The 14,525-nt window shown below is 34.6% G+C and overlaps 1 protein-coding gene across 2 annotated transcripts in view; it reads right to left on the bottom strand.

Moving 5' to 3' along the window:
• Positions 1-14,525, bottom strand: part of LOC145678472 (NADH-quinone oxidoreductase subunit B-like) — a 96,370-nt gene that overhangs the window by 36,670 nt on the left and 45,175 nt on the right. For both annotated transcript variants that reach the window (XR_014130399.1, XM_081748649.1), the window contains exon 3: positions 2,690-2,799. Coding sequence is in view for 1 of the 2 variants with exons in the window: in XM_081748649.1 (XP_081604775.1) it covers positions 2,690-2,799 (110 nt within the window). In the remaining variant the exon portion in view is untranslated. The remainder of the gene's footprint in view (positions 1-2,689; positions 2,800-14,525) is intronic.

The following is a 14,525-nucleotide window of genomic DNA, read 5'->3' as shown; positions in this document are numbered from 1 at the left end:
GACTTTCTACAGAAATCGACTCAAACAATTGTCTGCATATTTCCAGATGGAGGATTCCATGTGTTTGTGTGAACATTGACGGCCTAATGATGGTAGTGGGTTTCAAATATAAAGTTGAAGAATGACGTTTGTTCACACTAAATACAGTCTTAAAGCCGTTCTCTTACATAATGGGAATCAAAATCCATCCATTCCATTAGCACATGCTGTTGGACTTAAGAAAACATGAAAGTATCGCAGAAATACTGAATGCAATTCAGTACAAGCAATACAAGTGGAAAATTTGTGCAAACTTAAAAGTTATTGCTTTGATTCTTCGCTTACAGGGTGGTGATTAGCGTTACCAAACAAAGAAGTGGGCAGAAAGACAAGCATTCATTCCAGGACAAGTAAATGGAAAACATGCTTCTCTAGTTGTCCCTCAGAATGTACTTTTCACGAATTCACATTTTCATATAAAACTAGGCCTTATGAAGGCATTCCTTAAAGGGATGAACAAGGAAAGCGATGGCTTCGAATACTTGCGACAAATGTTTCCCCAAGTATCAGAGACCAAGTTGAAAGAAGGGGTATTTGTGAGACCACAAATTAGAAGGTTCCAGTGGTTCTTTCAGAAATAATATTCCGGGGGGCATACTTAGTAATCTAGGGGGGCACTGCTGATACTATACTATTTATTATTATATTATCAATGTTTTATTTTGGTCTGCTCCCGGGGGGGGGGAGCAGTGCTCCTCAAAAACAGGTCTGGAAGAAACACTGGAAGGCTCATTAAGGATACATGGGGCTGCGGTGGCTCAGTGGTAGAGCGTTCACCTCTGGTGCTTGGGGTCCAGGGTTCGATCCCAGCCCGCGCCAAGTGCACTTTGTGGTGGGCAAACGCCGTGTGCGTGTGTTTTCTCGGGGTTCTCCCGTTTCCTCCCACTTTCATCATTCCACCAATTCATTCATTACTCATCATCACCGTCTCCTTTAGCCTAACCGGCATAACCTTGGGACGTAAAACTCAAAGATTTCATTTCATTTTTCATTAAGGATACACATTTTATATAGGCATTGAACCCAGCTAAAAAGGCCACATGGTTATCTTTCAAGAGTGTTGTTGTAGTTTTTTTTATAGGGAACAAGAAAGCTGAACACTATGAAAAACTGGTGTGTGATCTGATACAAAACTATAAAGTGTTGGGCTGTAGAATGTCCTTCAAACTTCACTTTCTACACTCGCACTTTAATTTCTTCCCCGAGAACCTACTAGCAGTGAGTGATGAACAAAGCGAATTGTTTCATCAAAAGATCTCACAAATAGAACAACACTACGCAGGTAGATTGGATCCTGCCATAATGGGGGACTATTGTTGGTTACTTCAGAAAGAAACCAAACCAGGATAGAGGAGGAAATTTCAATTCGCAACTTGAAAATCTTCCAAGTGTTGTGTACAGTAAAACATATAAATTTTCAACTGTGGCACCATTCATCATATAATCTATTTTTTTATTTATACAGTAGTAAATGTTTCAAGGTGATGTAAGGATTAAATCAGTAAATATTTTCAGCTGCACTTTTCTCCATCTTCGTAGTATTACAGTATGTAAAAGACTTATTCGTGCAGTGTTAATATACTGGGGAAATTGCTCTGTAACCATCAAAAAGTTAACTTTAAGTTTTAGCTTTGTTTGAGTTTGTTGTAAGGAAACACTTCAAGCACCAACATATGAAAACCACGAATCAAATGTAACATGCAAACCATAAAAATAGTGAAAAGAACAAAAAGTTACTTTTTTTCGTGCAACATACTTGTTCGTATACCAACTATGCTTTCAATAGGGTGGTACTTTTTCTTGTCTTTCTGAGGTTGCTACGTAGTTGTCCTCTAGAGGCATAGGGTGCATTAGGAAGGACGAGAGTGTACAGTAGTTTACGCTGTGAATCTGCTTTGAAGAAAATGGGGCGTCGAAAGGAGTTAAGTAGTGGTATGAAGAAAGTGATTGTAAATCATGTCTTAAAAGGTCACTTAGAAACAGGAAAAATTGTGAACACATTCCATTCAACTATTCAGTATATTGTGAACAAATTTAAATACAATGGCTCAACCAGAAATTTACCGCGCGGGGTGCCAGAAAAGAAACTAAATGAAAGAGATGAACGAATGATTGTGAACAAAATCAAAAGAAATCCTAAAATTGGTATAACACAACTTCGTCCAGTAGTAGAAAGTGTGCGTGGAAAAGTAGTGTCCAATCAGACAATCCGTAGAGTGCTGTAGAAAAACTGCTACCATGGTAGAAGAGTAAGGAAAAGGCCATACGTTAGTAAGAAAAATCATGCTCTTAGACGTGAGCTTGCTAAGAGGCATCTGAATGACCCGAGTGTGGCGATCGATTTTCTCCACACTTTTGTGATGCCATCTGAGCCAAATAAGTTTATTTTTGTCTCGTCTAACCAGATTACACTATCCCAAAATTCCTGACTGTTATTCAGATGTATCTTAGCATACTCACGTTTAACAGCACGATTTTTCTTGATAACATATGGCCTTTTCCTTACTCTTCTACCATGGTAGACATTTTTCCAAACCAGAAACTTATTAAGCGTAAATTTATCTGGCCACTTAAGGTCAATGCAATACAATACATTATTTTGAGTGATAATTTCTGTTCTTTTAGAAGTATCGGTATGACAGCTACTTACCTTCCTACCCCAATTAATTACATCATCAATCCTGGCCACAGTCCATTCTCCCCAACCTTTTGTGTTTTGAAATGGAGAATAAGGTCGTTTGTAAGGTTTCGCACTCTTTCCTAAAAATAAAGTTAATATTTGCAACATTAACAAATATATAATAGTTATTACGTTGTACGTATTTATTTAAATTATTATTTTACGTAATTTTGTCCCTCAGCAATGATATTACTTTTTTAAAAACTCGCGATTTATTCTCAGATTTTTCGTTAAATTTCTAATTACTATAGAAATCTTTTATTCCATCAACGACTATTATCGCACGTACTGCCCATAATCTCCCCTAACCAACATAGCTTTTTACCTGGCAGATCCACCGTTACAAACCTAACTTTTCTTACTTACTTTATAGCGACGTCTTTTGAGGACAAAAAGCAGGTTGATGTTATATATATATATACAGATATCAGTAAAGATTTCGATCAGGTTCATTTAAGCAAAGTAAAATATTTAAACCTCTGAGGTTTGGCACTCGATTTCTTTTCTTCATATCTTAAAGATCGTCGCCAAAGGGTATCGTACCGAGGTATACAAACTGACGATTACTGAGTGCTCTCACGGGTTCCTCAGGACTCAAACTTTGGCCCACTTTTATTTTTTAATTTAATTAATGATATTCCGAATTGCCTGCAAAATTCATTCAGCCTACTATATGCAGATGACCTAAAATTCGGAAGATGTATTAGTAATGTCAATGACTCGGTATTTCTACAAAGTGATATAAACACTGTCTCCAAATGGTGTCAACTGAATGATCTGAACCTTAATGTAAATAAATGTTTTATAATGTCATACTCGCGAAAGAACTCGCCTGCAAAATATAACTATTGCATTGGTAACATCAATATTAAAAGGACCGAAGAGTTTAAAGACCCAGGGATCACTTTTGACACAAAACTAAAATTTTCCAACAAGTTAAAAAAGTTTTAGTAACTTTATAAGAACTGGAAGGATTTCAAGGAACAAGACAGATTAAAAACGATATATAACGCAATCGTTAAATCGAAACTAGAATTCGCTGCCGAAATCTGAAACCATGCAAGCAAAAAGTGTAGCCGCAAAATAGAAATGACACAATCAAAATTGGAAAGGTTCTTAGTTTTCAAGGAAACAGGAATATATCCTAAATTTAAAACATATCACTGTTTCATTAAACAACTGAACATTGTATCCCTCGACAGCAAAAGAAAAGTTTGGTTATTCTGCCTTCTATATAAAATTTTAAACGACAAAATCTAAGTATCGCAATTACTTGAAGTTCTGAAATTTAAAGTTCCCAACGTTAGAAGACGCTCAAAAGCTGGCTTATTTCACTGTAGAACATTAAAAATAAATATGATGAAAAGCTTACCTATTTGGAGCATGTGTGGTTGATCCGAGTATTGGTATGTTCAGAATGTTCTTCACTAAATTTTAAAAAGTAGTAAATTCTTTAAGTGTTAGAATCGATGATTAACCAGTCATTAAAATTATCACTTGTTTGTTTATTCTATTATTATTATTATATTTATCCGTTTATGTGAATACTGTAAATGGGTATCTTTACTTCTAGTATTCATCTCTCTAAATAAATAAATAAATAAACTTGCAAAGACCTCTGCGAGTTTGCTGAATACCTATGAGAATACCTAGCCGCACTAGAAATGACACTCCTTCATAGTTTTCTGAGAGGAGGACAATGATGAATCTATGGAAGTTCATGTTATTTATTTTGTACATTATCTGAAACAATTTAACAAAATTACAGTTTGTAAAGAGATTTAAAACATAGGTAGATGCATAAGGTGTTTATCTGACGCATGAAACGATTTTGAAATAAGTAACCATCATATCATAGGTAATATCCATAATGCTGGTAATTTGTTTAGAGAGGATTAAACACTACTGACTATGATGTCAGAATACTTTGGAATATAAGACGTTTAAAAAAAATCATTTCGCAGCCTTACGAAGTTCTGGTTCTCAACGAAGAAGATGAAAAACACACACAAAAGGGATTATATTCGATAGTTTTAATAAAAGAAAATTAGCATTGATATCAAACTCTTCCAGTGACCTTCTTCCTTCGCATGTTTTTGATGGTTTGTACTATTTCACTTTTCAATATGCTGGATCCTTTGTCTTTATCATTCATCTCTTCCTCTGCTTCAATCGCAATATCTTTTGGGCGGTTCTTGTGGTCGTATGCAGGAAGATTCTTTATGTATTCTTTCTACATTCTAAGCATTCTTTGATGGTCAGTGATTTTATTAAATTGTTGATCTTCCATTCCAAACGTGCCTGTACTTCTCCCTCCTATTATTTGTGCTTTCAGATACATCAGATCGTATCTTCCGCGCCATTGAAGTTCCATAATTTTTTCATATATTTGTTCAGCGTACGAGGGTGGATCAAAAAATAATACCTTCTGTGGCATAAAAAATATGTTAATAAACATATAACAGCAAAAGGTATTATAGTCTGAACTGTCCTCTAAAGAGAACTACTGTTCAATTTAGTCTCCACGATTTTGAACACATTTCCGCCAGTGTCAAACTTAGGCACAAAACTATTTTGGAAAAATTCAGAGATCTGCTTCTTTGCCAGTGATTTTAAAGCTATTTTTTTACTTCATCCGAGTAATTGAATCTGTGATTTTGTGATATTCGAAGCCAGCAATTATTCCTTGGGCAGAGCCATACAAGACGTTTAATACATCAAACAACATCCTGAATTGTAACACGTCTGTGTCCTCGAATCAGTTCATCAGCACGTTCTCGATTTGCATCTGTGACTCATGTCGGCTGGCTGTTTCTCGTTTTATCTTCAATTACTGTTTTTCAGTTTCTTAAACTTCTTCACCCAACGTCGCACATTGCTGATGCTCATTACAACGTCCACATAAACAGTAAACAACGTTCGCCTACACTGATGAAGTCCCACATTAGTATGGCGTTGATTTTACCTCTTCCATCCTGATGTAATATGTCACTAACCTCGTTATATATTAGTTCTAATTCATTGTCATCATTGTCGGTTGTTGGTATATACACTTGACTGATTTCACACTTAGCTTTACGAACATCAAGCGGTCACTGCAGCATTCCACTCTGTTTACGCTTTAATGCTACCTTCATTCTAATCACCATAATTCTACGAAACGGTTAACTGGGCGTTCATCAAATGACAAATTTCTATAATAGTCATGTTTATTTTGTTTGCGAAAAGGCGTTTGAAATGTCTTAACATTCAGTGATCATTTTTGATGTAAATTGTAGTTGTCACTAGTAGTCCCAGAACCTTCTCCGTCCAAGTACTGCATAAAGACGTTCGATCATACAAGGATTGACAGTCAAGTAGATTATCAACATCCCTATGAGATTGTTAATAAAAAGTAATGAAAATGTAAAGAACAGAAAAAGAGAATGTTTGATTAATGTCAGAAATTTTATTTAGCAAAACAGGGATTGGAACATAGAAGATACAGAGAACAGCAAGTCAACATCAACAAGTTAATGAACAACAGCAATTACATTGAACTGCTGAATTTGGCTGTAAGATACCATTAGAAAACTGAAAATCATTTCTTGAACGCAACTACATTTGCAAGAACTTCCAATAGAATTCAAAATGACCTAAGCAGCTATGTAGCAGAGATAATGTTTAACGAAATAATAAATGTTTAGTTCTCAATTTATTGCAATATTACTTCACTAAATAATAGGCATATTAACTGTGATTAGAATGGAAAAATTATTCCGTGATTCTCAGATGTTACTGGAAATCAATCAACCATAGTATCAGCCAAGCAAGTGTAAACATGAAATGAAGTATTTAAGGTCCTTGCATTATGTCATTTAGGCTTAAAAAGACGGATGATTATGAAGTAATTCGTGGAACGATAATTAGGAAGAAAATGGGAGAACCTTGAGAAAACCCATGAAAAATGTTTCCCATGTTAAACGCATGCTTACATTGCCTTGTGTGTGACAATGGCGAAGGATATATTCATGACATGTTTCTCAATCGGAAATAGTACCGCACGCCATTACTCAGAACCAGAAGTGAGGGTCTCTATCATTGAATTACTATTCCAAATATAGATGATGACGCTTCCGATTCCGACTTCAGAACGTAGATTTCATTATTTGCACCACTATTGACTGCAAGATGAAATTTAAATCTACCTTGTCGCGAAAAGTATCGTAAAACTGGAGTTTTGTCCGGGAAAGGTGACATTAACTTCTGCACACAAGGCACCGGAGGTCCACACTCATGGTATGTGAACATGGGCGGCGATTAGGGGAGGCAAAGGGGGCCAGTTGCCCCCGCATTTTTTTGAAGTAACCCATTAATGCATACAGTTTCATTTAGAAAAGTAAAGTTTTTGTATGTATTTACTGGTTCATAGAAAAAATGGTGCCATATATTTGCCGTTCCGTGAGTATGTATTGGTTGTCTTCACATGGAGTGAAGAAAACTACGGGAATTGCGTTTTAATTGCCACAGAAAATATCCCCAAAATTAACCTATTGGAGCACAACAATTTCAGCATACTTTCACTTCTTACAAGGGTTCGATATATTAGTCATCCGCTTTGAAACTAATTCAGAGCATTTCGCGAAAGAAAAAAGAAATCTTTCACAAGTTACTTTTTTAATTGCACAAAAATTGACAGTTCCTAAAATTTATTTTCTTCTTTCTAAAGTAAGGGGGAAAAGCGTAATAAGAAACAACTTCTATCTTTTCCATTGTTTTGTAGTGCAATATATGAGTGAAGTGGTGTGTTAGGGGTGTAATTTAATATATTAAATTTAGTGAATTCAACATAATTCTAGGTTTTACTGTTATTTTGTATAACTGGAGTATGGAGTGATTCTAAGTATTGTTCAGCGGCGTAGCGTAAGGGAACGCCGGTATGCCCGGCATCCCCTATTAATAGAAAGTACGTATTTCATTGTATATAAATTGTTTGCTTGTAATTTTCACAATTATTTCCACTGCAATCTTCTAGATGTGCTCTCTCGCCTTACTTTGATAAGCGGAACCTACGCATGCGCGTCACTCAGATGCACATTTTCTATCTTTCCTCTTGTCGTATGCTATGTTCCTTGGGCATTCAGGCCTACTGCAAGAAACGGGGTTTTCGTCTGCTTTCTGTCGAGTGCGCATGCGCAACTACTTGCTTACTTAACTCCCTTCATCCCTTGCAACTCTACATTTTGCTTTAGATATACGCTGGCATATCTTCAAGTATTTCCAACTCTATCTATTTTGAACTAAGCTATAGTTTCTGTACAGAACGTACGAGCGCTAACGCCAAGGAAATAGAACAAAACAGAAATGGCTAGTTCAATGTATTTTTGAAGCATGTCGGTTATGTAAATAATAGTATAAAAATAGTTATGCTTTAATCGTAATTAAATGCGTCGTAACTGTAATCGTAATTAAAAACAAACTATTAATCTTCATCATAAATACATAGTATGCCCAGTGGCGTGACCAGAAACTCTTTGAGGGAGCTCACAGACACAAGCATAAATATAAAGCATTCTGTAGAATCACGGTCACCGATCTGGTAGACCAAGAGAGCCAGCATTCCCGCTCCTCGCAAAGATTGCTTGAGTCCTTCAGTCATTGGCACATATCTCGAGGAAATTAGGGGGACATGTCCCTTCCACCCGATTTGAAATTGTGATGATTTGTATGCGAATACCACAAAGGAAAGTGGGATGAAATTGTTTCCTTTGGCTTGTTTCATTAAAAAAAAAAAAAGAATCGTGTTTTTTAATATTTCATTGCCATTAATTATTGTTAGTCTATTGTCAACTATTTGTTTAATTCCTGTAACGCTTCCCATAATGCTATTGTGATCATAATAATTTTGAATATGAGTATTGTTGCGCCATACATAGTTGATTTTCTTTCATCGTTTTCAAGGAAGTCATTATTTATATTATTACAAAACAAGTGTCCTAAAATTTTAATGTGGATCATTGTGGATGCATAAATAGAAACATATCAATTATAAATATGCATGTATTCAGATTTCAGAATGTGTTCACGGCACTTTATACGTATCACAATTTCATCTACATCGCCTGGTGTATAATATACAACAAGTTCACCTCAGAAATCAGATTCATCTACCGTAATATGAATTTCATCACCCCTCCCCCCAGAGTAAGCCTCAAATATGCCCTCCTCCCTCAAATCTGCCCTCCTCCAAATGTTGAAGACAACTCTGATCCTCCACAGCATTGTTTTTCAACTTCATAAATATTTTGAACATCGCTTTGTAAAATGGGAACGGTCTTACCCGTTCCCCGAATGTTGAAGACAGATTTGCGCCCCTGCCTTCAGTATCTGGATATCTGACAACGAAATACATACTCAGAAACAGGTCCCCAGAGTTGGTTTAAGTGTTTTCTATTTGCATCTTCAAATGATATACGTATACACTCAGGCCCATATTCACGAATGGGCGTCTGAGTTCCGGACTCAAGATGACAAATTTCTAGGGGCGACTTTTTAAAGAACGAGATTGAGTATAGTATGCGGAGAAAGAAGCTGCCCATGAGAAAGAAATAAAGGGAACTATATTGGAAACAATGTTCATACAACAGCGGGGCCAAGTTTTCTTGTCACACGGTAGTGGTAAGAAGAAGCTGAGACAATTGCTTATTGGCTTCTGACGTAATCCACGCATTTGCTTCTGTATGCCCCACTAGGCCACCAATTAGGGGGCCTCCCCCTAAATTTTTTACAACCCTATATTTCCCATCGGTATAGCTATGTATTGCTGATTTTAGTAGTATTGTATCGCACAAGTGACTAACTTTGGCAACCCCATTTCGGAATACCACGCTACGCTACTGGTATTATTGTGTTTTGATGTGCTCCAAGAAAGTGAAAACTGCACTTAATGGCAACGAACATGTTTCGGGAAGTTGCAAAAGCAAATATTTCTTTAAATGTCGTAGCATATGCTTGTAGTATTTACTGTCTTTCATTTTCTAAGAGTAATAACACATTTAATAGCATGTGTGGAATTAAAAATTAAGTTATTCATTAATCCCTGCTTCAATATTACTTTTGCAAAACAAGCATCATTATTTATTATTATGATTAATATTATCCTTTCTATTTATTTGTTTTGCAAATTTGTTATTCAATAATCAGTTCAATCAACAGTGATCACAGAGTTTTCCAGACAGAATTTTAAGATGTATGAGCAAGGAATCAAATCTCTTCTTACACTTTTGTTGTTTAAGACTACAAAGAGCTACTACCTTGGCGTTGCTCTTGCTCTTGTCAATTTACTTAATAAAATATGAAATACGATATACGGTATTTTAACTGAAAAAGATAGTACAACCTTTCGTCAAAGTGTTAGAAACAACCAGGAAACTTAACAGTTATAAACAAATATTCATATCATGTCTCCCCCCCCCCCCACTTTTAACGTCCAACCGCCGGCACTGTGTGTGAATAAGCTGTTATGTCCAGAAATGTAACTTTTTTAAAAGTTTGAGACAGGCTCAACTCAAAACTGATATTCGTTTGAAGATGTGTTTATCAAATAGAATTAAAAGGCCTTTGCATTCTAAACATTAGCTACTGCCAAGACGGAGAGAAATATCTTGTTCTCTTGGTAAAATAAATATTACACGATTCTCTTTGTTGTCGTTTGGGAATTAAAAGAACATAAAGAAAAATAAATAAATAAAAAAAGAATCAAAATTAGGGCAGAGAGACCCGAAATATTGCACATTTTATGATGCTCAAGCCTCCATTTTGAAAGATATCATTGTGGAAGTGGTCCCAAAGCATTCTGATATCCTTGCACATCTACAAGCATATATTCTGAAATGGATTGGATCTTGGATTTTTAAACGTTGAGTGCCAAGGGTGAGATGAATATTTTAGTTTGTTTTCTTTGTGATATAAATGTAATAATCCTTTTATTCACGATACAGATAAGCAAAAACCTCAAACTCTTATCTACTAAATCCCCTACTGTTTCGCCTGAAGTCAAAACGTCACATAGCAAACAACAGCTTTTTACACAGGGTAGAATGTGTTTTTCTCTGTGTTTCGTTTCATTTGGGCAAGAGAATACATTATTTCGTTTATGTACTTCAGAAATATTCAACCTGCATTTCACAATGGGTAAAAATATTCATATAATTTCAATTTGTGTCTATCAACTGTGAAGAAGTTATAGTCGAACCGATCCAGCATTAATGTAGTCTGTACGATAATTCACAGTATTTCCGAAAAAGCATTCATCCAATACGCATTTGCTTTATTTTTATTATGGAAATCAAGTGTATAGAACTTTGGATATTAAAAATATTACCAAATACTAATATATGTATACTGGATATTAGTATTACTTTTCTAGAACGTAGGGGAAGATCGTCTGGTATTGGACACCTTAGCTTTCTTTAGTCTGTCAGGTTGAAAATAGCTATATCCAATCACTTGATGCACAAAATGATAGCTTGATATCTTACACATAATATGTTAAAGGTGATTTGACAGGTAAAAACAAATAATAGTCTATATATTTTTGTACAAAATCAAAGGTAACACAAATTAGCGTAATTAAAAAATGGAGAGTGGTATCGGACAAACATAAAACTATAGATAATTGGTGTTTTAAGGTAATTTAATAACGGAACAAATTACAATTGCTACTGTTTACCCATTAGGTTGAGACCTCTAGTTGGAAGAGTGCCAAGGAGGGTCTATCTTAATGAAAGGAAAGAAGTGTAAAGAAGAAGAAGGAAGAGGAAGGAAGGCGTTGGTTATTCACGTCGGCGGTAAAGGCACTATTTGCAGTGTTACCAACCCGGCACAGTAAATCTATACCTGATAAGATTTCATAAATAAATAATATGAGAATGAAATCAAAGTGGGTCTACAGCATTGAAAGCAAGATAATCGCTGATTATTGTCCGCAGGGCATGACTGGGGATTTACGGTTCAAGATGAACAAAAAAACCAAAAAGAGGGGAATCCAAAAATCACACACACGCATATATATATATATATATATATATATATATATATATATATATATATAGCCTATATACACGCCTCACGCGAGCATAAACACGAAACAAATAAGAGAAAGAACTGAAAAACACAGTAAGCTGCACAAGCACAAACGTATTTCTATGTAAACGTATATTGTAAAATTTGTAAGGCGTACAGATAAAGAAATGTTCATTAAACAAAGGAAAGTAAAAAGAGATTTAAACACAATACATTTGGGTTATACTTACAATCAGATGATTTATGTTAATCATTCTCTCACGTCATACAGAAGACGTATCTTTGGTCAAGCTAGAAAGAAGCAACGTGAAAATAACTATGCTTACTTATGGGTTGATTATTCAGGGAATATAAAACTGAGAAAGAAAAAGGAAGATACGTTCGTGTATGCTTTAAGAACACTCGAGGATGTTAACAACCTAGTTACAACCTAATGGATACTGTAAGGATTGGTAATTTAACCATTTACTATCAAAATGTTAGGGCTTTAAATACAAAGTGTCAGGAATTTTATTTAAATACATTAAGCAATAATTTTGATGTAATTGTTATTACCGAAAGTTGGTTGCATAGTAACTTTTATAATAATGAATTATTTGATGATAATTACAAGGTATATCGATGCGATAGAAATGGAAATAAACGTGGTGGTGGGGTGTTGATTGCAATAAGGGATAAGTACGATTCCAAACTGATTGACTTAAAAAGCGAAACAGAATCTTTAGTTGTAAAAGTAGTTGTACATAGTGTATCATTGTATATTGTGACTGTATACTTTACACCTGCTTCTTCTATTGATAAGTATATGTCTTTTTATAACATGTTTGAGTCGCATCTGGATTTTCAATATCATAATATACTAGTTATTGGTTATTTTAATTTACCTTTAATTAGTGATTCCAAATATGACTTACAAACCGGAGGTAGCGCCTACAAAAATTTGTTAAATTTTATGAACCTATACAATCTATTCACCTTGAACGACATTAAGAATAGCAATAACAAAACGCTTGATTTAGTTTTAACTAATATTTTAAATACTGTAGTAACTAGAGAATTAATGCCAATGGTATCTGAAGACAAGCAACATCATGCTTTAAAAATATTAATAAGTACAAAAAGTAATGTTAGTAGGGTCAAGAACGAAACTATTTATTATAACAATTTTCGAAGAGCAGACTTTCTTCAATTGTATAGAATGTTGCGTGATACGAATTGGTCTGCCTTGTACAATGCAGATTGTGTAGAACTAGCTATTAGCATATTTTATAATAAAATAAATGAGGTTTTCTCTAGTACGGTTCCGAAAATACGAAAAAGAACAAGTAGAAGATATCCATGTTGGTTTACTAAAGAAATCATTAAGATGCTAAAATTAAAAGATTACTATCGGAAACATATTGCGATAGCGGAAGAATATAAGGAATTATTTAGGCAAACAAGGAAAAAAAGTAAAAACTATGATTAGTAAAGCATACTCAAATTATTTACGAGAAATAGAAAATAATATAAAATCTGATCCAAAATCTTTCTGGAACTTCTTAAATAATAAAAAAGTAAATCGTAATGTAATGAACTATTCAATGAAGTTTCAAGATATTCCTCTTGAAACTACAAGTGATATAGCGGAAGGATTTGCTAGATATTTTCAATCTGTATACACAGATAGCTCTGTACAACATACACATCACGAAAATATGGTCACCGAACTCGTTATCATTAGGCTTAATTACTGATGTTGAGTATAAAAGTGCTATAAGAAAACTAAAACCAAAACGCTCATGTGGTCCAGATGGAATACCTCCATACTTACTAAAAGCATGTTCAAATATCTTAATGCGACCGCTATGTGCAATCTTTAATCTTATAGTAAGGACTCAAGTATTTCCTGAAGACTGGAAAATAACACGAATTTGTCCAATATTTAAGTCGGGTGATACGTGCAATATTGAAAATTACAGGCCAGTTGCTGTAATTTGCGCTCCGGCGAAGGTTTTGGAACATATCCTATATAGCAGAATTTCTAATCATGTAAAATGCTTTATAGATGTCAATCAACATGGATTTTACCCTGGTTGATCAACAACTGCAAATTTAATTAATTTCGTTCAAGATATACACAGTTCATTCTCAAATAAAACCAGTACACACACGATTTACTTGGATTTTAGTAAAGCCTTTGACAAAATAAATCATAGCATACTTTTAAATAAATTATCATCATATGGATTAACTCAACCTTTTTTGAATTTAATTAAATCATACTTATCTGGAAGGAAATATTTTGTTCAATACAAACAATCGAAATCATTAGAATACGTAGCTACCTCGGGAGTACCTCAAGGATCAAATCTGGGTCCATTATTTTTTCTATTGTATATTAATGACTTACAGTTCTCAATAAAACACTCCAAATACCTTATGTATGCAGACGATGCAAAATTATATAAAGAAGTAAGGTGTATTACAGATACAATAGAACTGCAAGAAGATCTTGATTTAATATATAAATGGAGTGTAGAAAATAAGCTTAACCTTAATATTAAAAAATGTGCATTTATGATAATGTCAAGAGCGAAAGAGCGTATTAATTGTTATTCATATACTCTTAATGGTGAAAACATGGAAGAAATTACCACATGTAAAGATTTAGGGGTAAAAATTACACGTAATTTATCATTTGATAACCATATCACTGAAGTGGTTCTTTATGCCTATAGACAGCTTGGTTTCATTATACAGA

The sequence above is a fragment of the Thermobia domestica genome, chromosome 2 (assembly GCF_964235325.1).
Source record: "Thermobia domestica chromosome 2, izTheDome1.hap1.1, whole genome shotgun sequence".
NCBI lineage: Eukaryota > Metazoa > Arthropoda > Insecta > Zygentoma > Lepismatidae > Thermobia > Thermobia domestica.
This window is presented reverse-complemented; position numbering and strand designations above follow the sequence as displayed.